General features: G+C 35.3%; 1 protein-coding gene across 3 annotated transcripts in view; it reads left to right on the top strand.

Annotated features, from left to right (window-relative positions):
- The window catches only part of ITCH (itchy E3 ubiquitin protein ligase), a 112,406-nt gene that overhangs the window by 81,597 nt on the left and 8,177 nt on the right, over window positions 1-22,632 (top strand). For all 3 annotated transcript variants that reach the window (XM_029220110.1, XM_029220109.1, XM_029220108.1), the window contains 10 exons: window positions 2,865-2,949; window positions 6,160-6,288; window positions 10,707-10,779; window positions 11,619-11,690; window positions 14,185-14,273; window positions 16,029-16,188; window positions 16,494-16,627; window positions 16,926-17,066; window positions 21,609-21,729; window positions 22,163-22,267. In XM_029220110.1, coding sequence (XP_029075943.1) covers window positions 2,865-2,949; window positions 6,160-6,288; window positions 10,707-10,779; window positions 11,619-11,690; window positions 14,185-14,273; window positions 16,029-16,188; window positions 16,494-16,627; window positions 16,926-17,066; window positions 21,609-21,729; window positions 22,163-22,267 — 1,109 coding nt within the window. The remainder of the gene's footprint in view (window positions 1-2,864; window positions 2,950-6,159; window positions 6,289-10,706; window positions 10,780-11,618; window positions 11,691-14,184; window positions 14,274-16,028; window positions 16,189-16,493; window positions 16,628-16,925; window positions 17,067-21,608; window positions 21,730-22,162; window positions 22,268-22,632) is intronic.

The following is a 22,632-nucleotide window of genomic DNA, read 5'->3' as shown; positions in this document are numbered from 1 at the left end:
GTTGTTTACCATGTGATTTTTTGAACGAAGTAAGAAATCAGCTCTGTAGTCACAGTACTTTTCACTAAGCAGGTGAGCCTTCAGTTTGCAAGCGCATCACCTTTGAAATTTTGGTTTTCACAGCCTCTTCCAAGAAATGCTTTTATCAATGCTATATACTTAGAACAAACATAGAAATAAGTTTTCTATTAACTTTATCTTACCTCATGTTAGCTTTTTTTTGTTTTGTTGGTTTTTTGTTTTAAAAATGTTTTTAAGCTTTTATTTAGAAAGCCTACCTAGTAAAATCACAACTACAAAGTGTGTGAGCTATAATCTAAGTGCACAAACTAAATATTTAAAATGTCAAACATATGTTTTTCACTGAAAAGAAAATCTGCTTAGTTAAAACAGTTAAAAATGAGGGACTTCTTGGTGGTGCAGTGGGTAAGACTCTGTGCTCTCAGTGCAGGGGGCCGGGGTTCGATCCCTGGTCAGGAAATTAGATCCCACATGCATGCCGCAGCTGAGAGTTTGCATGCTGTAACTAAGAAGTCTGCATGCTGCAGCTAAAGAGCCTGCACGCTGCAATGAAGATCCTGTGTGCCACAACTAAGACCCAGTGCAGTCTAAATAAATAAATTTTTTTTAAAAAAAAAAGACATTTAAAAGTGATAAAACCAAAGCACACAAAACAAGTTCGGGAATAAGGCAAAATTACACCAAAGCCTTAAATCTGTTCATCTGAAAGGAAAGGAAAAAGGAATATCTCCATGCCATCCCTAGCTTCATGCCACCATTCAGTAAACACTGACCATGGGTAAGAAGAGGGTGTCCTTAGCTGAGGTCAGTAACTCACCAGCTCTGATGTGGTTGGCAGGGTGCTCAGTCTTCAGAACCCTTGGAGAACCCAGGCAGTGACTCTGTTCATGTTAGCTTTTTGAAGAGAGAATATCTGGCCTTGAAATCTGAACTTACGTGGCAGTTAAAAGGTGAATACACGCTCAACTATGCACTTAGGATATTAATTTTAGATTATAAAAGTTACATAAAAATTACTTGTACACAAGAAATTTATTCTGTAAGTGTATTTAAAAATTTAAATTTGCCTAGAACATTAACTTATTTTGTTATTATGTAGCTACAACTGTGTAGCACTGTGGGTGCTTCTTTTTGCCTCAGAGACAGCTCTTAAAGTTGGTTACATGTTTCCACACTCAAGGTTCCATGACCAGCAAAGCCATTTTTATTATTCAGGTTGTGGCAGAAGATGCAGAGTCCATTTTCTGTATGTAATACACTCTAGAAGTTCTATTTCCATTTTAGGTCAGCTGATATAGAAACTACCTGAGATGTCAGGAGCAGATTCATGATACCAATATATCCCTTCTGTGCCACCTCCACCCCAACCCCTACCCCCTGCCCCAGTATCATCACTGCTACTTGCGATCATGGAGTCAGTCCTGGAGATAAGTTAAAAGTTACCAAACACTAACTTTACGAGGCTATATAATTTGGCCTAACACTCATTCTGCAATATCTTGCTTAAAGAAAGATCCAAAGGATCTAAATAAATGTTGTTTGAAAAACAAATGAACTTTCAAACCATAGGAAATAAAAATTGGCTTTACCACCATGGAGTTAAGCTTAAATGTTTTTTTTTTTGAAAATTGCTAATTTTAAGATAACCATGCTTTGTAAAATGTGGGAATCCATTTCATACTATTGAATACTTCAGTTTTCATTTTTAGACATCTTGGCCAAATTTAAAAGTTTCAGACACTGGAAGAGACCGTTCTTTTGAAGAATTAATTTGTAATGGATCAGAGAAGTCAATAGTTCAAAACAACAGAACTAGTATTAATATTAAAATTTCGAACCTAATTTGGTTATTAAAAGAGAAAATAATATCCACACATCTTGTAAACCTTAATGAGAAATCTCAAAGAAGTGGGGCAAATTGTGTAGAATGGGTATAAGAAAACAAGGAGAATGCTAAAGCAAGAGGCAGGTGGGTAAACAAGCAGCTGCTTCAGATACAGTAAATTAAAGAGCCGAGCCCTTCTGCCCAACCCTTGTGTAAAAAGTTAGTATAGATATTTAGGATTTGGAAACTGGTTGTATTAAGAAACAGGATATATTTTGAAACTTGTCTTTTCTAGTTGAATAATGCCTAGCATATAGCAAAGAAACAATTAAGTTATATCCCCCCATTGTATTTTAAGAATTGAGATGGTGTGATATGAAAAAAATCTCTGAATGCAGACGTCAGTTTCCATCCTCTAGCTGCTACTTAATTCTGAAATTTGGGGCAGATCTGAGTTACCATATCTTCAAAATAAACGAAAACTACCTACTCCGTGGGACTTTTAAGGTTAAAATGAGGTCATATATGCAGAGTTAAAACAGTTAATTATTCTTGCTGCTGGTTGGATTGAACAGAAAGGTCCTACGGGCAGGGCATTGTGAATTATGTCTATTTAGTTTCTAGGACAGCAACAGGGACTGGTTTTGTGGAAGACAGTTTTTCCAAGGTGGGGGCAGGGGTGGTGGTGATGGGGAATGGTTCATGCGGTCATGCGAGCCAGCAAGCAATGGGGAGCAGCAGACGAAGCTTTGCTTGCTCACCCTCTGCTCACCTCTTCCTAACAGGCCGAGGACCCAGGGGTTGGGGACCCCTGTTTTAGGATAAAATGATATTTTATAACTTGAGTAAGTATGTGGATTTAATAGTGAGAGAATAAATTAAACCTTTAAAGTTGTGATTTAAAAACTACAAAATCAACAGAGCAGTGAGAAATGGGCAAAATCAGCTCATCTTATTTTAATTTGAGGAAGAAGACTATGCCAACTCTAATGCTTTGCCTTTTTCATTTGTTTTAAAGAGAAGAGAACGGACAGCAATGGTAGAGTATATTTTGTCAACCACAATACTCGTATTACACAATGGGAAGACCCCAGAAATCAAGGGTAAGAACTTGCAGTTATTAGTGTATAGATAACTTCTTAAAGATTGTACCCTATTTCCAACTCAGTTATGAAAAATATCAAACCTACATATTCTTTCCCCAAAGGCCTTAATTACCCATATACTTAAGAGAAAAAAATTACACTATTACTTCCATATAATGAATGTGGGTTTCTTGAGAGTACAGGGGGGAAAAATACCTCGCTGGTATATATGAATATGTGTGTGTGTGTTTGTGTGTGTTTTCCCCCCAAAAATACCTGTTTGTTGTTAGTAAGACCAGATTACTAATTCTAAAGTGGGGTTTTGCAGCCTGACATCTCTGGATAGAATTCAGGGAGTATGTGACTTAGAGGGGAAAAATACATATTCATTTTCAGTAACCTTTACCTGAAACTGAGTGTTCTTTCCATTATGATTGTAGGCCACAACCATAATATTAGAACTAACAATGCCTAGGACTTTGCCACCAGTAGAAATCACAGGTTTTTAATATCTTTCTGCAGTTGTTGCAGATATCTCAAAATATTGTTTACACACATCATTACAAGAACTTGCTAGTTAATAAGCCACTAAAGAGATATATTATTTATTACAAGTTTATCTTTTTAATATTTATTATGTATATGTAATTGTTTTTCTTTATAACATTATGTGATAGTGTATGTATTAGTTTGCTAGAGCTGCTTTAACAAAGTACCACAAACTGAGCGACTTAAACAACAGAAACTTGTCTTATACATATTTTAGGAAGCTAGATAGAAGTTCAAGGTCAGGGTGTCAGCAGAGCTGTGCTCCCTCTGAAGGCACTAGGAAAGGATGTGTTCCAGGTCTCTCTTCTATCTTTGATAGTTCCTTGGCTTGTGCAGCGTAACTCCAGTGGCATTCTTCCTGTATGCATGTCTCAAGGTCCAAATTTCCCCCTTTAATAAGGACATTGATCATATTGGATTAGTGGCCCACCTTATTCCAGCAGGATCTCATCTAATTACATCTTTAATAATCCTGTTTCCAAATAAGGTCGCATTCTGAGGTACAGAGGGTTAGGATTTCAGCAGAAGAATTTGTGGGTTGACACAATTCAGCCCATAACAATATGTAATGCTGTGTGTTTATCAGATTTCCAGAGGGTTCCATTCTGCAGGGAATTTGGTAAGCTATATAGTCAGAAGGCACAGTCCCCACAAAATTGACCTCACTTAAGACATCAGGCACAAGCTGGGAGGTCTCCAAGACTACTCTCACTTCAAACTGACTGACTACAAATTTAGGGTGTCTACCCAACCACTTTCAGGTTCAATAACTCACTAGAGAGACTAGAACTCTCTGAAACCTCTTATACTCACAGCCTCCTTTATTACAGGGAAGGGATACAAACTAGAACCAACAGAAGGAAGAGATGTATAGGGCAGAATCTGAGAGGGTTCCAGATGCCCAGAATTGATGTGGAACAGTATGTGTTGAGTATTGCCAACCAGGGAATCTCACCCTAGTCTCTAGTAACCAGAGTTTTTATTGGGGCTCCATCATGTACTGCCTGCATAGCTAACCTTTAGTTTCCAGCTCTTCCCCACAGTTTGGGCTAATACCTATAGTGTCTAGTTACTCCAGAGGTTAGAGCTGATATGGCATATTCCAAAGCCTCCCTCATAAATCACATGATTGACGGTCTGGTGTTCGAAGCCCCTAAGCAAACAAAGATACACTTGACAGGCAGGACATTCCAGAGGCCTAGAGATCATCTCCCAGTAGCTGAGGGCAGAGGTCTGACCTCTGTTTGGGCGTGATTAAATCTTCACATCTACCATAGGTCAGGGTTTTAAGAACCTCTATTTTAAAGGTGCGCTTTAATTTTAAAATCTATTTCTGGGTACCAGCAAATCACAACATTTTATGGAGTTATGGTATTTAACTTAAATATTTTCAATTTCTTAAAAAGGAATAATTAAGAATTTCATAGGTAACATTTCTAATTTCTCTTTAAAATTCTATCACTAAGGATAGAATAGACCATGTCACCTTTCTGTAATTTGCTACCATTTTTTTGTTCCCCCTTGGACCTTTAAAGTTTCAGAGCTAAAGTTAGAATCATATTTTTATAAATAATACAAATGACCCAGTTCTATCCAATTTGTTTTCAAGAAAACAACTTGTTACTGAGCCCATCTTGCAAATATGATTACAACAAATGAGAAGTGTTATCTTCTTAAATTTTTAGTAGTCTGTTTTGTCTGACATTTGTATTTAGTTCTGTAAATATAGTTAAATGATCTTAACTTTTTGACATAGTTCACAAAGTACTGTTCTAGGCAATGGTTCTAAGCCTTTTGTTCTTCTGAAGTACACTTGAGGAAAGTGACACTCCTGTCAGCAGTAGTGGCTCTCTAAAACAGTGAGATTAAATGCCTCTAACCCCTCCTTTTCTTCCTTTCTGTTGTGAACTTGAACATTTCCATTGCTTTGCCTTCTCACCATACCCACCAGATGAGAAAAATGAAACTGTAGAATAGAGAAAAATGAACTGGAAAATATGGATGAAACTTAGAACACTGAAGTTTAGAGAGATTAAGCAAGGTCTAAAGATAGGTATTAAGGAAGTGGGTAGGAATACTCCATTAAGAACATTTGAGTTGCCTTAATAGGAATAATAGAGATTCTGGACAAGGGGAAGGGCTTCACTTGGAGGTTTGACAGACCATGTCTTGTTTAGGGAAATGGTGAGTAGGCGTACACTACACAGGGTTCATGGAAGGGAATTAGAGGTAGAGTGCAGAGGTAAAACTGAAAGGAAACATAGAGGGCAGAGTATCAAGACAGAGTGAGGGCCAAGTGGAGGAGTTTATGTCTTATAATTGGTTAGTGGTGAATAGTGATATCACTTTTAGAAGAGAAAGAATTTGTTCAGATCTCCATTTTAGTACTCTGTCAGCAATGTGAAATATGAGTACAGGACCAGAGTGAGACCAGAGGCAGCAAAACCAGTTAGACTGCTGTTATGAAAGTTTAAAAGAGAGATGAATGACTGATGGTTGATGGACCTGTTGACATGTTTAACATGCTTGTAGGATTTTAGTAAACAGGTGGAAAATACTGGACTAAATGGTTTTCTAGAAGATTTCTACTGCCTTTATGGGTATTTTTAGTTTCTGTACTTGGCAAACAAGGAACTCTTTAACATTTTTTGTTTATATATGTTTCTGTGTTTTATATAGTCAATTAAATGAAAAGCCCTTACCTGAAGGCTGGGAAATGAGGTTCACAGTAGATGGAATTCCATATTTTGTGGACCACAATAGAAGAACAACCACCTATATAGATCCCCGCACTGGAAAATCTGCCTTGTAAGTTTTCTAAATGTTTTGATTAAAAGTAAAACTGATTCCTAAGATTTTTATATAAAGATCTCAATTACCAAAGAGTGCTATTTCTTGAGGTGGCTTGCCTGTAGGTCTCTGATCACTAAATGTTTTGTATTTCCATTAGCTTCTTAAATATTTTCTCCTAGAGACTTTCCATATTTGTTATCATCTATTCACAGCATTAAATGAGAGTGTTTAGGAATTATCAGTACAGTACTGCTCACCAATTAATCCCTGATTTCTGATACCTACTTTCTTTCATTTCTATCACCTTTTAACTTGAAAACTCCCATTACTTTTTCTTTTCCATTTTTGAAAAGTAACTGTGTTTTGTTGATTTGCTTAATATGTTTTGTTTAGGGTTTCTTATTTTTTAAATTACAGTCAAATAGACATAACAAAGTTGACCATTTTAGGTTTATATCTTAGTGGTGTTAAGTACACTTATTGCTGTGCAACCATCACCACGATCCATCTCTAACACTTTTTTATTATCCTATACTGAAACTCTGTACCCAGTAAACTGTAACTCTCCAGTCTCCCTTCTCCCCGAGTCCCTGATAAGTACTGTTGTACCTTCTGTTTCTGAATTTGACTAATCATACAATGTTTGTCCTTTGTGACTGGCTAATTTCACTTAGCATCATGTTTCCAAGGCTCATCCATGTTTTAGCTTGTATCAGAATTTCATTTCTTTTTTTTTTTTTTTTTTACTTTTTTTGCGGTACGCAGGCCTCTCACTGTTGTGGCCTCTCCCGCTGCGGAGCACAGGCTCCGGACGCGCAGGCTCAGCGGCCATGGCTCACGGGCCCAGCCGCTCCGCGGCATGCGGGATCTTCCCAGACCAGGGCACGAACCCTTGTCCCCTGCATTGGCAGGCAGACTCTCAACCACTGCACCACCAGGGAAGTCCTCATTTCTTTTTAAGACTGAATAATATTGCATTTTATGTATTACCACATTTTGTGTATACATGTGGTTCATGGACATTTGAGTTGTTTCCACCTTTCAGCTATTGTGAATGATGCTGTGAACATGAGGGTACAAATATCTGTTCAAGTTCTTGCTTTCAGTTCTTTTGCATATATATTCATAATTAGAATTGTTGAATCAAATGACAATTCTGTGGGTTTTTTTGTGACGTTGCCATACTGTTTTCCACAGTGAATGTACCGCTTTACGTTCTCACTGATAGAGCACATGGGTTCCAGTTTTTCCACATCCATGCCAACAGTTGTTACTCTGTGTGTGTGTGTGTGTTTGTGTGTGTGTAATGCCATCCTAATTAGTATGAAATGGTATCTCATTGTGGTTTGTATTTCTCTAATGATTCATGATGTTAAGCATCTTTTCATGTGCTTACTGACCATTTTTTGTATCTTAGAACAAATGTCTGTTTCAGTCCTTTGCCCAGTTTTGAATCAGGTTGTTTTTTGTTGAGCTTTAGAAGTTCTCTGTATATTCTGGATATTAATCCCTATCACATATGTCATTTGCAAATATTTTCTCCCATTCTGTGTATTTCCTAAGCATTTCATAGCTTTAGCTCTTACATTTAGACCTTGGATTCATTTTCAGTTAATTTTTGTAAATGGTTTTAGTAAGGGTTCAACTCCACTCTTTTGCAAGTGGATATCCAGTTTTGCCAGCACCATTTTGTTTAGTGGTCTTGGCACCCTTGTCAAAAACTATTTGACCATATATGTGAAGGTTGATTCCTGGCCTTTCTGTTCTATTTTTCTGTATGTCTGTGTTTATCCCAGCACCACACTGTTTTGACTGCTGTAGCTTTTACTAAATTTTGAAATCAGGAAATGTGAGTCCTCCAACTTGTTCTTTTTTGAGATTGTTTTGGCTTTTCAGGGTCCTTTTGAGATACCATATGAACTTTAGGATGGGTTTTTCTATTTCTGCAAAAAAAACAAAACAAAACAAAGACATTGGGATTTTGATAAGGATTGCATTGAAGTTTTCTTTGGTTAGTGTTGACATCTTAACAACATTAAGTCTTCTAATCCATGAACATAAGCTGTCTTTACATTTATTTGTCTTCTTTATTTTCTTCCAGCAATGTTCTATAGTTTTCATTGTGCAAGTCTTTTACCCTGTTGGTTAAATTGATTCCTAAGTGTTTTATTGTTTTTGATGCTATTTGTAAACGGAATTGTTTTGTAAATTTTCCTTTTCAGATTGTTGATTGTTAGTATATAGGAATACAGCTGATTTTTGTATGTTTTGTGTTCTACTTTGTTGAATTTACTTAGTGCTAACAGGTTTTTTCGTCTGGAGTCTTTAGGGTTTTTTATATATAAGATCATATCATCTTCAAACAGAAATGTTTTCTTCTTCCTTTCCAATTTGAATGCCTTGTCTTTTTCTTGCCTAATTGCTCTGGCTAGAACTTCCCATACTGTGTTGAATAGAAGTGATGAAAGCAGGCAACCTTGCCTTGTTCCAGATCTTAGAGGGAAAGCTTTCATTCTTCCGCCATTGAATGTGATGTGAGCTGTGAGATTTTCATATATAGCTCTTATTATGTTGAGTTGGTTTCCTTCTAGTTTGTTGAATGTTTTTTTATCATTAAAGGATATTGAATTTTTTTTTTTTTTTTTTTTGCGGTACGCGGGCCTCTCACTGTTGTGGCCTCTCCCGTTGTGGAGCACAGGCTCTGGACGCGCAGGCTTAGCGGCCATGGCTCATGGGCCCAGCCGCTCCGCCGCATGTGGGATCTTCCTGGACCGGGGCACGAACCCGTGTCCCCTGCATCAGCAGGCGGACTCTCAACCGCTGTGCCACCAGGGAAGCCCAAGGATATTGAATTTTGTTGAATGCTTTTTTGCATCATTTGAGATGATTGTGTGTTTTTTTTCCCCTTATTAATGTGTGGTGTACTACGTTGACTTTTCATATGTTAAATTATCCTTGCATTCCAGAGATAAATTCCACTTGGTCAAAAGGATTAAAATGTTAATCCTTTTAATATACTCCTGAATTGAATTTACTAGTATTTTTTTTTAGGATTCTTGCATCTATGTTCATAAGAGAGATTGGTCTGTAGTTTTTCTCTTTTTAATTTTGTTAAGCACATTATAAACATACTTTTTAATTTTTTTATTTTAATTAAGTTGTACTCGACATACAATATTGTTTCAGTTGTACAATGCAGTTTTGTTTTCATGTAGCACCTTTGTCTGGCTTTAATTTCAGGACATTGCTGACCTCTCGTTATTTTTTTTTTTTTTTTTTGGCGGTACGTGGGCCTCTCACTGTTGTGGCCTCTCCCGTTGCGGAGCGCAGGCTCAGCGGTCATGGCTCACGGGCCTAGCCGCTCCGCGGCATGCGGGATCTTCCCAGACCGGGGCATGAACCGGTGTCCCCTGCGTCGGCAGGCGGACTCTCAACCACTGCGCCACCAGGGAAGCCCGTCGTTACTTTTTTTTAATATGCAGAAAATAAAAAATTAAACTTTCATGTTTCAAACAAACTAGGAATTCAGGCCAATTAAGTATTAATGAAATTAAATATGTAATAAATTACTAACAGATACTGTTGTATCATTAATCTTAGCTACAATTAAGTTTGGGCACATATAGCAGAAAACCCCAAAACAATAGAGGCTTGTATGAAACAGAAGTATATTTCTCTCCATCATTAAAAAATAGTCCAGTGGGACTTAAATAGCACACTACTGAATAATCCATGGCTCAAAGAACTGGCTCACTAGAAATAAGGAAATTTTTTTTACTTTATGATAATAAAAGCAAAACACAATTTGTGGGATTTAATAAAAGTAGTCTTGGAGGAAGACTTAATTGCTTTAGAGGACTAGATTAGAAAATAGTGTGTAAAATCATTGATCCCTGCTTCCACCTTAAGAAGCTAGAAATAGAAAAGTTAATTAAATACAAAATATGCATAAAAGCAGAAATCAATGAAATGGAAATGAAAGAACAGAAAAATCAAAGCTACAAGTTGGGTCTTCAAAAATTTAATAATATTGGTAAACCCTAGTAAACTTGAGAGAAAAAAGGAGAAAAACTGGGAAATGTAGTCTGCCCAAGTAAATCTCAAGACTCTGTTAAGGTCAAAGGAGAGAATGGATTCAGGAATAGACACCGTTCTCAGACAGAACCTCCTTTACCTAGTCCTGTTATATTTGGCTGTATATAAGAGAGAATCTCACAACAGGGGCTTTAAAAAGATCAAAGTTTATTTCTGTTTCTTACTTAAAAATAGTCATGGGACAATTTTTTTTTATTTTAAAGATGGTATTAGGAGTATGCTGTACTAGGGCATTTTTGTATTTGACTACTGAGTTCTTAGGGAGTGTGGTATTGTGTTTTCCTTCAATATTTTATCTTACAAGAAACTATATGTGTCATATTAACATTCTTCCTCAGAGACAATGGACCCCAGATAGCCTATGTACGGGACTTCAAGGCAAAGGTTCAGTATTTCCGGTTCTGGTGTCAGGTTAGTATTGGGACTGTATTTCTGTACTCCTTTTATTATGTTGCTTACACAGTCAGTGATTGTGAAAATAATTAACCTGTAGAAAAAGAGGTAAAATGGAAGCATTGGAATTTTTCTCCTATTTTTAGGTCAAAGAAATAGATTTATCCCTTAGATAATTTATGGCTTCTCTTGTCCAGAAGAATAAATTTGAAACCATTTGAATAAGGAAACATTGCTACTTATTCCAATACTCATTATTTTAAGATTGGAGAAATCTTCAAACAAATGAGTTAAAACATTTCTGATATGTAAATTATAACCAGCTCCTTTCATATCTAGCATTTGATATAAATGACGTTGATAGATCCGTACATATGTATCACTTTGATAGATACATTAGTACATATATATGGTTATATTCAGAGTATGTTTAACAGATGTGATCAGTTATTTCTGATGTATTATAAATGTTTACTGAATTACTGATTTCTTTATGGGGTCTAAATAAAATTACTAGTCAAAGTGTTACTATGATGAATATTTTTAAACTTCAAACTCTTGTACTGGGCCTGTGCAAGCAAAAAGAATTTGAATTAGCTTTTTGAAAATTTAAGATTTGTTTGACTCATTAAGTAATCACTGTGCATACGACATCTTGCTTCTGTTTCTTATGTATCAGATGATCTATAATTAGCATGAATACTCACAAATGCATGGTTAAACATTATTAAATAAAAGTTCATATTCATAGTCTGCTTGTTACTGTAAGCAAAAAAGTAAGTAAAATTTTACCTTTTTGGTTTTTTGATAGGCCATTTTAATGGTGAGAGTTGACTTAAGACATTCTTATATTTCAGCAACTGGCCATGCCACAGCACATAAAGATTACAGTGACAAGAAAAACATTGTTTGAGGATTCCTTTCAGCAGGTACTGTTTCATCCACTTAATGGTTTGCCCCCTGGCTTCCAGCCCAAAACCTTTTGGTGCTAGCAGTTCAAACACTTTGGAACTTTTTGAGATGGAGTCCTTGAATTTTTTAAGTCTAATCTCATTGCCAGCTACCTTAGTACTTAAAATTGCGGAAAATGCAGATAGCTTTGTGTGTGTGTTTTGTGTATGTGTATGTTCTGTGCTTTTGAAGTGTCAGAGTAACTTAGTATTTGTTTCAGGTTTCCATTTCTAAGCTCAGTGTTTGATGTGAGACAGATATTTAAGTAAAAAAACAGGCTTTTGGTAGACAAAAGTCTGGAAGTACTGTATGAACATACTGGATACAGATAGAAAAAGAGAGGAGAAGACTTTGTTTTTGTACTTCTGTATTGCTTGCATTTTTATAATAAGCATATTTACTCCTATAATTTAAAGAATTTTTTATGTAGTAAAAAATGTAATTGGTCATTGATGACAATATCTAAAAATAATGTTTTCAGGAGTAGTCAACAAATGTTTTAGCTGTCCTCAGAACCTGAGTTAATTTACTGCTTACCTTTATTTTACAACTTTGTTTACCAACCAACTACAGCTAAGTATTAAGTGATTTTGATATATTAAAATGACCAGTGGAAAAAAATGTCTTAATATGCAAACATCCAGTTCGTCCTTGTTTTATGGCCACATGTGGTTGTGATTCTTTATTATCAAACCCTTATGATAATTTTGGTAGCTACAGCTTTGAGAAGTGCTAAACCGAATGTAAAGGAAAAAGAGATTGTCTGAGATAGTTGACAATAGCTGTCTACTTACTTTCAGAAACAATTATATATATTCTTTACTAATGGAACCTCAGTTATTAACATTGAAGGGAAATGCCAGTTGGCATCCTGCTAAGTAGGAGCAGATATTTTTTTAGGAGCAGAGCTTGACTAAGGCCACTTAGAGAATTATGAGTCATTCTCTTGATCTGATGTAAGCAAGGCTCCAAGGCCATTCTCTACCCCGTGATTACCTATTTCTTATTTTCATGTTCGTAACCAGTATGCAGTCACTGAGTAGTCAGTCTCTGGTGGGCCAGTTTCTTGGAACATAACTTGCCAATAGCAGTGCTGAAAAGATGTGAACATGAGTAAATGTCCCTTTAGCTATTGATACCTAGAGACTTTCGCGGAATGACAGACCAGATGATGCTAAAACAGTTTTTAAAAATTGTCACCCTAAACTCTACATCCATCCAATAAATGTGAAATAAAAAGAGAAAATTTTGATTGCTTTGGAAGAGTGACGTATAGCAAAATTAGCATCAGATTTTCTTCATAGCATTTGGATAAAGTTGTTTGGGGTAGTAAGTGTTTTTCTTGACACAGCACAACTGCTTATGGGGGAAATTGCAGGAGAAGCATTTCTTTTTTTCCTTCATACTGGCATTTGTTAAAAGGTATTATTTCAAGGTATTTTTTTCTGGGGGGACAGCAAGCGAGATCAGGGACAGCCCTACGGTTTGGGGAGCAGCCACAGGGACAAGGAATAGCCAGAAGGAACAAGAAATGAACAAAAAGGATAATTTTAACTTATAACATTTCTCATTTGCGTTGCTATATTTCTAGCCTATAGTGTTGTGGAATACTTGTCATAAGCATTGAATTTTTTGTTACATCTGGCATTTTCTTGTTTGAGTGGGATATGAATTATGAAAGTGTGGGAACTGAGAGAGCCCTAGCATAAGCAGGTCACTTACTGAGCCTCTCTGGATATTTAAATGTGATTGTTCATTCTTATCCTTTCATGAAATAGAATCATTGTACGGACTTTATTCTCTCCAGGCCCTGTCATTTTTTTTCCTAAGAGTAATTAATGTTTGTAATCTTCTACAGGCCCAATTTTGGGCAAGTAATTAAATACTTTTAAAAATTAAGAACCCAAATGACCTCTTCATTGTAGCTCAATAATGGTACTGTCCTTCAAATATGAAGATGATCTTATTAACCACTGTAGTAGAATACAAAATTTGAGTAGTTTTTCCAGGTTTCCACTGAGAATGAGTTTTCAAATTAACTATATTTTCTCTGCAGCCTCTGTTTTTCATTTCCAAGTTAGCCAGTTAGTTATTATGTTATTACCTTTTGGCTATAAAACAAACCCAAACCTACCCAAACCAAAAAGGACCTAAGCTCTGCTCATGGTCACAGTTACTCTGCTCTAAGCAAATGAGAGAAGGAACTTTGTCAGTAGTAGGATCATTTAAAAGAAAATTATATATGTATAAAGTATACAGAAATATAGATATGTATAATTTATAAAACATCATGAAACTTTAATGTATTTTCTATATGTGTGGTGTTGACCAAACCACAGACAGCATTCTGTGTCATGGGGAATTTAAGTTACTTATAATGCAGGAGATTTCTAACCTGGAAGTAAGTGGTATAAGGTGTTTCTACTTTTACCGATTCTTTTACTTCTTCTTCTTCTTCTTTTTTTTTGGTAGATAATGAGCTTCAGTCCCCAAGATCTGCGAAGACGTTTGTGGGTGATTTTTCCAGGAGAAGAAGGTTTAGATTATGGAGGTGTAGCAAGGTAGTGATAATATGAATACTCAGAACTTAGTTCCTTTCCTCCAAAGGTATCATTACACTTTGCTTGCAAGTATTATTTTCTCAATTTTCTGTTTCAGGAAAATGAAATGTAGCAAATTTTTGTACCTTTATTAATGTTGCAATTATAAAATTTCAAGAAACATAAATTCAGCACTTTCTAAGGTACTGCTAGTTGATTTCACCCACATCACTCCTTTAATCCTCAGGATAACTCTGAGAGAGAATTTTGCAGGTAATAATGAGGTTTAGGGACTCACCAAAGGCATATAACTAAGTTGTAGAGCCTGGATGCAAGCTTTACATCATCAAACCAGAAGCCAGTGCTCAGTCCACCACCTCATATCTGTTCCACAGAACATACAAGGCCCTATAGTGTTCAGGTCACTTTCTCCATCACAGATTCCTGATAGAGATAATAGTCATTCAGTTCCCAACTGAGATTAATATATGTTTTGAAAATATAGAAAGCTGTATAAAATAGGAGTTGAAATTATAAATTCTCCTTTCTTAATATTGGAGCTTCTAATCAAACCCCTAGAAGGTAGACTCAAGCAGGAAATTGCTTTGCTTATTCCATAACAGTATATCATAGCAGGTTAAAAATTTGCATAGTGGTGGCAGTATGGAAAGCCAAGGACTTCGTAGTCAAGACTGGATTTGAATCCTTTTTCTGCACTCAATAGTATAGCTTGGGGCAAATATCTTCATCTGTAAAATAAGAATGATCATATCTACTTCTCTGGGATTATTGTGAAGAGTAGAAATACTGTTTATTAATATCCTAGTTCAGACCCTGTGTCTTTGTGGGGTCACTAACTGGTGGCTACATTTGAGGGATTTTTACTTAGGTTTTGTTTCAAAGCTCACATTTCAAATGTATGCAGTAATCACAGGTAAATAACAAATATGAATAGAAACATTTAATTTTGTATTAGGTAAAGATAATTCGGGGGGCAATCATTCCTTCTTAACTAGAAAATTAACTAGCAGTATTAAAGTATAAGCAGGATTACTACCAGAGGCCATACATCAACAAGAAAGGAAATCTCAGGCACAAGCTGATACCACATATATTGCCCCAGATTCACTCTGCCTACTGTTCTGCCAGACCTTCACCCATGTTACATAGTTAATAACTATAATCGTACGTTAGTGTTGGTTGGTATTTTCACAGCATTTGAATTAGAGCTTCTCAGTATTTTCCTAATGAATGAGTAGCTTGAATTAAGTGCTTTATTGCCTCTGTGAAATTGGAAGGTTTTTCGTATTTATCTAAGATTTAGAGAGCAGTGGAACTTAATGAGCATCACTGAGGGGCTTTGTAATGGATGGAATAATGTTAGACTTGTTTCAGCTGTTCTAACCACATGGGTCAACAGTGAATTTTAAACTTGCCTATGTATAGTATTTCACTGATTCTAAGACTAAATTTTTCATATTTTAACATCTCTGAAACTGAGATGTGTATTACAATTGGAAAAAATTTGTTACTGGTTCATCAAATAATGTTGTCTTTAAAGTCAATGATGTCTTAGATTCTTTGAAATATGCAGTGTGTAAATATCTCTGTACAATAGATGTCAGTTTGTACAGAAGCAGTGAAAATCAATATGAGACTAGAGAAATATCACCATCAGGGGAGTATAGATTCCTGAGAACTTTATAACACTGCTCTTTGATTTATTGGTATGGTTACTTACAAGATTTTTCATCGTAAATTTTCTTTTGATTTCAGAGAATGGTTCTTTCTTTTGTCACATGAGGTGTTGAACCCAATGTATTGCCTGTTTGAATATGCAGGGAAGGATAATTACTGCTTGCAGATAAACCCCGCTTCTTACATCAATCCAGATCACCTGAAATATTTTCGTTTTATTGGCAGGTTTATTGCTATGGTAAGTGCAAGTGGAGAACTGTGTTTACTTTGCTAATTTAGCAATACTAAAGCATTGTTTCTTTAACTTTCTCATTTGAAATTTTCTCATCATTAAGATATGTCTAAGATTGGGCTTGTTATATCTGCCCTTTCCCCAGAAATATTCCATAATAGATCATATGACAGGGGAGTTTGTTTTGTTTGTTAGATGAGTTCTTCATTCAAAAAACAAAAACATTCTGAAATACAATGAGATATATAAAATCTTTTATATCGTATAAAATATAAAATTATCTTAAATGGTATTGTTTTCTTCTTGCATAGGCTCTGTTCCATGGGAAATTCATAGACACAGGTTTTTCTTTGCCATTCTATAAGCGTATCTTGAACAAACCAGTTGGTCTCAAGGATTTAGAATCTATTGATCCAGAATTTTACAATTCTCTCATCTGGGTTAAGTAAGTTTGTTTCCTTTTAATTTATCATTGTTGTGTTGGTAATGTATTCAGACTGTAAGCATGTAATTGGTTTACAAAATTTAAATGGTTTACATTAAGCCTGTCTCATTATTCAATATGATAAATTTTATAGAAATATCTTAGGCAAAAATGTGATTTTAGAGCATAATGTTCCAGTTTTGTTGTTAATTCCGATGTTACAGTTTAACAATAGTTATTTAAGAACATAGTCCTTTAGTTAAAAAAAAAACTCTTACATGACTGAATTAGTGTAACAGTGTTACTTTCATTTGGGCAGAGAAAACAATATTGAGGAATGTGGTTTGGAAATGTATTTTTCCGTCGATAAAGAAATTTTAGGTGAAATCAAGAGTCATGATTTGAAACCCAATGGTGGCAACATTCTTGTAACAGAAGAAAATAAAGAGGAATATATCAGGTAAGAGAGGATGCTCCTTTTGACATAGTTTTTAGCCTTTCTGTTAGACTGTATAGTATGTTGATAATTGCTTAGTAATACTAGTGGACAGTATTTCAAAAAATAATATTTGCCTTTATACTAATTATTATGAGAACTGCTCATGTATTATTAAGGTTGCAATACACCACGTCATACCTTGTAAGTACATTGAGAGAGGAACAAGAAAAGTGCTATGGGAGACATCCTTTCATCTAGCTATAATCATGGAGCAAGAATCTGATGGTATTTAATTTGAGCCTTGATGGTTGGGAAGGATTCAGTTATGTAGAAATAAGAGCAAAAGTTATATGCAGAGTTACAGAGGCTGGAAAGCACAAGTCATGAATCGTAAATAAGAGTTGCCATGGTGTGTGATGCTGTCAGGCAGCTCAGAATTGGTAGCCCATTTGCCATGTCCTGCATTTCAGAAGCCAAGGAAAATGAAGAATCTTTAGAAGATGTTGTGGCTAATAAGTTATGATAACCCTTAAGAGAACAGTTAGAACTATAGCCCAATGGTAGATATAGAGGCCAGATTACAAGAAATTAAGGACTAAATTCAGTAGACAGTCTAAATTTCTTTTTAACGAGTCTGGCAGCAAAGCCCATGAGAGATAGGACAGATTCTTGTGGAGGCAGCAAGGTAGAGGGACTATCCTGCAGGTTAACTCAAACTGTAAACCTTACAAAGAATTAGTCTAGTGGATGCTAATGAGTTTAATCCCCCCCTTTCTGACATATTTCAATTTAACCAGAAATATGAAGATTTATAAAGTAATAGAAAAGAATTTTGGTCATATAAAACTTTAAGTTTTTCTCCAGAAGTGGGAGTTTTAAGGCTAGAAGCAGTGCTGGATCACTTTTTTAAATACCAATTCTGTAACTACTATGCCATGTAACATCATGGCATTGAAAAGAATCTCAAATTTATATGCAGATATTTTTGTGGGGAATATTTGAAGATCAGGTAAAATTTTTAAGTAAAAAGATGGTTTTCTTAGTGTAGTCTCTTATGCTTTGCATTAGTTCATACTTTTAGTCTCGAGTTATTAGTTCACTGACATATTCTCAACACCAGTTTAGTCAGATAGGGGTGAGATTTCACACAGCTGCTGATTCTTGAGTTCCAGTTTCTGGATCTCTTGCCTGCTTTTCTACTTTTTAAATATTAACATATCCTCTCCACATTTCTTGTGATTAATATTTGCATGGTATATTTTCCTCCATCCTTTATTTTCAATCCTTTGTCTTTCTGTTTAAAGTATGTTTCTTAAAAGCAGCATATTCTTAGGTCTTACTACTTTTATCATTTCTGATAATTGTTACTTTTAGTTGCAATTGATACATTTAAATTCAATGTTATTACTGATATGATTGGACTTAAGCCTGCCACCTTGCTATTTGTTTCTTCTATTTCCCAATTTCTTTTGTTCCTCCTTTCCTGTCCTCTTTTGTATTAATAATTTCTAGTTTTCTTTTTATATATCTTTGGTTTTTTCTTAGCTATATACCTCTTTAAAGTTTAGTGACTGCTCTAATGAATATATGCATCCTTAACTTATCACCTTTAATTAATATTATGCTAATATATTAATATTATATGTAACATAATTTATAATTAATATACTACTTGTACATTATAAGAGGCTCATAATAGTATAATTCTGTTTATCTCATTTCAGCCATTTGTGCTATTGTTATTTTATTTCTTATGTTTATAACCCCATAATACTATATTCTTGCTTTAAGCAATCAATAGATTTTAAAAGAAATTAGGGAATAATAGTCTTTTATATTTACTCACGTTACTATTTCTGGTTCTCTTCATTTCTTTCTGCAGATCCATTTTTTCCATCTGGGATCATTTCTCAGCCTTAAAAACTTCCTTCACCATTTCTGTTAGTGTGTGCCTGCTGGCAATAAATTCTCTCAGCTTTTATCCAAAAACATCTGTATGTCATCTTCAGTTTTGAAGGATATGTTCACTAGATTCAGAATTCTAGGCTTATAGGGTTTTTTTTTCTCTTTTTTTTTTTTAAACACTTTCTTTCAATAATGTCATTCCGTTATTGTCTTCTATTTTTGATGATGTGAGCCACTATTTCTGTTGTTTTCTGGATGAAATGTATGTTTTTCTCTGTGGCTTTTAAAAGATTTTCTAAAGGTTTTTTAGCATTTTGCCTCGTATATATGCGCTTTTATGTTCTCCTGATTGATGCCATTTCAGCAGTTATGGAAAATTTTTGTGCTTTTTCTCTGTAGATGTTCCTTTTGCTTCGTTCCCTCTTTCATACCTCAGAGACTTCGGATACATGTATATTTAACCTTTGATATCATCCCAGATGCTGTTTATATTTTTTTCATTTTCTCTGTGCTTCAGTTTGGGCCATTTTGATTGATCTGCGTTTGAATTCACTGCTTTTAAGTTCATCCAATTAAATTTTCATTTCAGATATTCTTTCATTTCCATTTGCTTCTTTCAAGAGTTTCTGTGTTGAGAATCTTTATCTCTTCATATATTTTGTCCATCTTGTCCTATAAATTATTTAATACATTTTTAATAGCTTTTAGAAAGTATTTACTAACTTCAGCATTGGGTTATCAGTTGGCCTTATTCTATGGATTTTTTTCTCTTATGGGTCACATTTTCCTGCTTCTTTGCCTATGTAGTCATTTTTTATTGTGGATGATACATGGTAGAGACTCTGAGTTCTTTTTTTCCCCCCCTTTGAAAAATATTGAGTTTTGTTTTGACAGGCAGTTAAATTAAGGACAGATCACATTGATTGTGTGGAAGCTTGCTAGAGCTAGTCTACTTCCATTTTGCTTTTAATCCTAAAACATAATGTTTATTCCTAGAACATGGCTCATAGTCCTTACAATGGAAAGCCCAAGGTGTTTTACCATTACCTTGTGAGAATTAAGCTTAAATTCTGTCTCTACAGCCCTAGGTGGCTGCTGAAATTTCTCGTTGGGTCTTTGGCTTTCCATTTGTTCATTGCACAGGGTTCCTTGGAGTTTCATCGTCCTAGACATGTGTATTTAGGAGTGAGCTAAGGAGTTGAAGTGTGTTTCTGTGCAGATTTGGGAGCTCCTTTTCTTTGTCTTCTTTCTTCCAGGGGTTTTTCTGTAGCTGCTTTGGCAGCTTTAAGCTCCCAACCTCATGTCTCCTCAGCCCAGTAATAGTGTTGCTTTTAGTTTGAGTTTCATTTCCCTGTGCTCTTTGTAAACTGGGACGTGCCCTCAAAGGAAAAGCCTAGTAAATGCGGCTCTGCTCCAGTGTGCCAGCTTCCTTCAAGAATCTTGTCCCCACCAGTTTCTGCCTGCCTTTGGTTTCTGTCTGATGCCTTCAGACATTTGTTTTCTGTAATTTGCCCAGTGTTTATAATTATAATCACCCGGAAGATTAGTCCAATACAACCTACACTGCCATTTTCCAAAATTTCAGAGTTCTAATAAACTTTAGGACTTCGGTTGTCTGAAATTGTCATGAAGTAATCAGATGCCTAAAATACATGTTTGTTTGCTTGTTAAAATTGTTAAAAATATTCTGTAATAAAACAGAAAGTTTGTATTTGATGTGATTTTAACTCTGTTAATATGTATCTATGTAGATGAAGATTAGAAGAAAATCTAACCTGATTCAATCAATATGTCCAAAAATTTGAGTTAGTCAGTAGAATTTGAGCACTGAATATTTGATATAAAGGAATTATTGCTCACTTTTTTGGTGTGATGATAGAATTGTAGTTATGTTTTTAAAAAACAAAAAAAAATAAAGACGTAGACGTAGAGAATGGACTTGAGGACACAGTGGGGGAAGGGGAAGCTGGGACGAAGTGAGAGAGTAGCAGTGACATATATACACTGCCAGACTTAAAATGGATGGCTAGTGGGAAGCTGCTGCATAGCACAGGGAGATCAGCTAGATGCTCTGTGACGACCTAGAGGGGTGGGATACGGAGGGTGGAGGGTGGGAGGGAGGCTTAAAAGGTAGGGGATATGGGGATATATGCATACATATAGCTGATTCACTTAGTTGTACAGCAGAAACTAACACAACATTGTAAAGCAATTATACTCCAATAAAGATGTGAAAAAAACTTTAAGCTGCTTCAAGAAAGGAATAGCTTATACTCCTGAATCTCCCCCAGCATTGAGCATAGCATTGCGCATATTTTAGGTTAAGACCTTAGTTAATGATGAACTAACCTTGAGTTACAGAGATTTTGCATAATAAATTATGCAAATTAAAATAAAATTAAAAGAGACCTCATCTTATAGAAATATATACTGAAATATTTGTTTAAAATGAAATTATATGCTATCTAGGGTATGGATAGGGCCATAATGAAATAAGATGGGTATTGAAGCTGAGAGATCTGTACATAGGGTTCATTTATTTTACTTACATATATATTTGACACTTTTCATAATAAAGTTTTTAAAAATTATTTTTACACTCAGAATTAAAGGTAAAATCTAAACTTCCTCATAGTTTTTTTTATATTTATTTATCAGAATGGTAGCTGAATGGAGGTTGTCTCGCGGTGTTGAAGAACAGACACAAGCTTTCTTTGAGGGCTTTAATGAAATTCTTCCCCAGCAGTATTTGCAGTACTTTGATGCAAAGGAATTAGAGGTAATGAGTTGTTCTTTCCTCTGCAGCATGCTGGTCAATAATGCCTTCAGGTGCCTGTTTTCAACTCACTTTACCATCTTTCCAATGGCAAAAGTATTTTTTATTCTGGCAGTATGTTTCTGAAGCATCCCCAGAGGTTAAAAGAAGTCCATAATTTATCCAAATATATAAAGCGTTACCAAAAAAAGAAAAGTATTAGAACCTCTATCCAGTGAGTGACTTATATACCTGAATATGTGTATATATGACACCAATCATGGAAACTCAGCTTTTACAAATAATATAGATAAAATTCTTGATACACAGTTTATAAGCCAAAGCCTCCTGATTAAATTTTTGAAAGTTGTTTAATACTAGTCTTAACTATGTCTAGCATTTTTATATAGGTTGTACGGTTACCTAAAGAAACCATTTGTCTTTTTCATCCCTAAAGGTTCTTTTATGTGGAATGCAAGAGATTGATTTGAATGACTGGCAAAGACATGCCATCTACCGTCATTACACTAGGACAAGCAAACAAATCATGTGGTTTTGGCAGGTTTGTCTCAGTTTCTTTCTTTTGGAATACCGTAATTTTTGTAGAAATTGCTTACCACATATGGAAATGAGTCACAGAAAAAGTGTACCAGTATGTTAAGGATCCTCATTCCATTCTATGCATTACAATAAATGAATACCGATTATAACAGCATTCTTTCACTATTGCCAGGTAAGCAACACACACCTTGCACCGTTGCCCAGAGTATAAGACAACCCCAGATAATAATATTCCCCTGCATTTGATCTAAATGCTTTTGGAATTTGGTAGAACTATCTGAAGTATGGTTTTCATCATTCATAGCTCATTAAGAATTATTTAATGTTTAGAAGGTGTAACTTAAGCGAGAGCCTTGGTTTGGAATC

The sequence above is a fragment of the Monodon monoceros genome, unplaced genomic scaffold (assembly GCF_005190385.1).
Source record: "Monodon monoceros isolate NGI ecotype Baffin Bay Population unplaced genomic scaffold, NGI_Narwhal_1 Super_Scaffold_13, whole genome shotgun sequence".
Classification (NCBI taxonomy): domain Eukaryota; kingdom Metazoa; phylum Chordata; class Mammalia; order Artiodactyla; family Monodontidae; genus Monodon; species Monodon monoceros.
The sequence above is the reverse complement of the archived record's forward strand: the minus strand, read 5'-3'. Positions and strand labels throughout refer to the sequence as shown.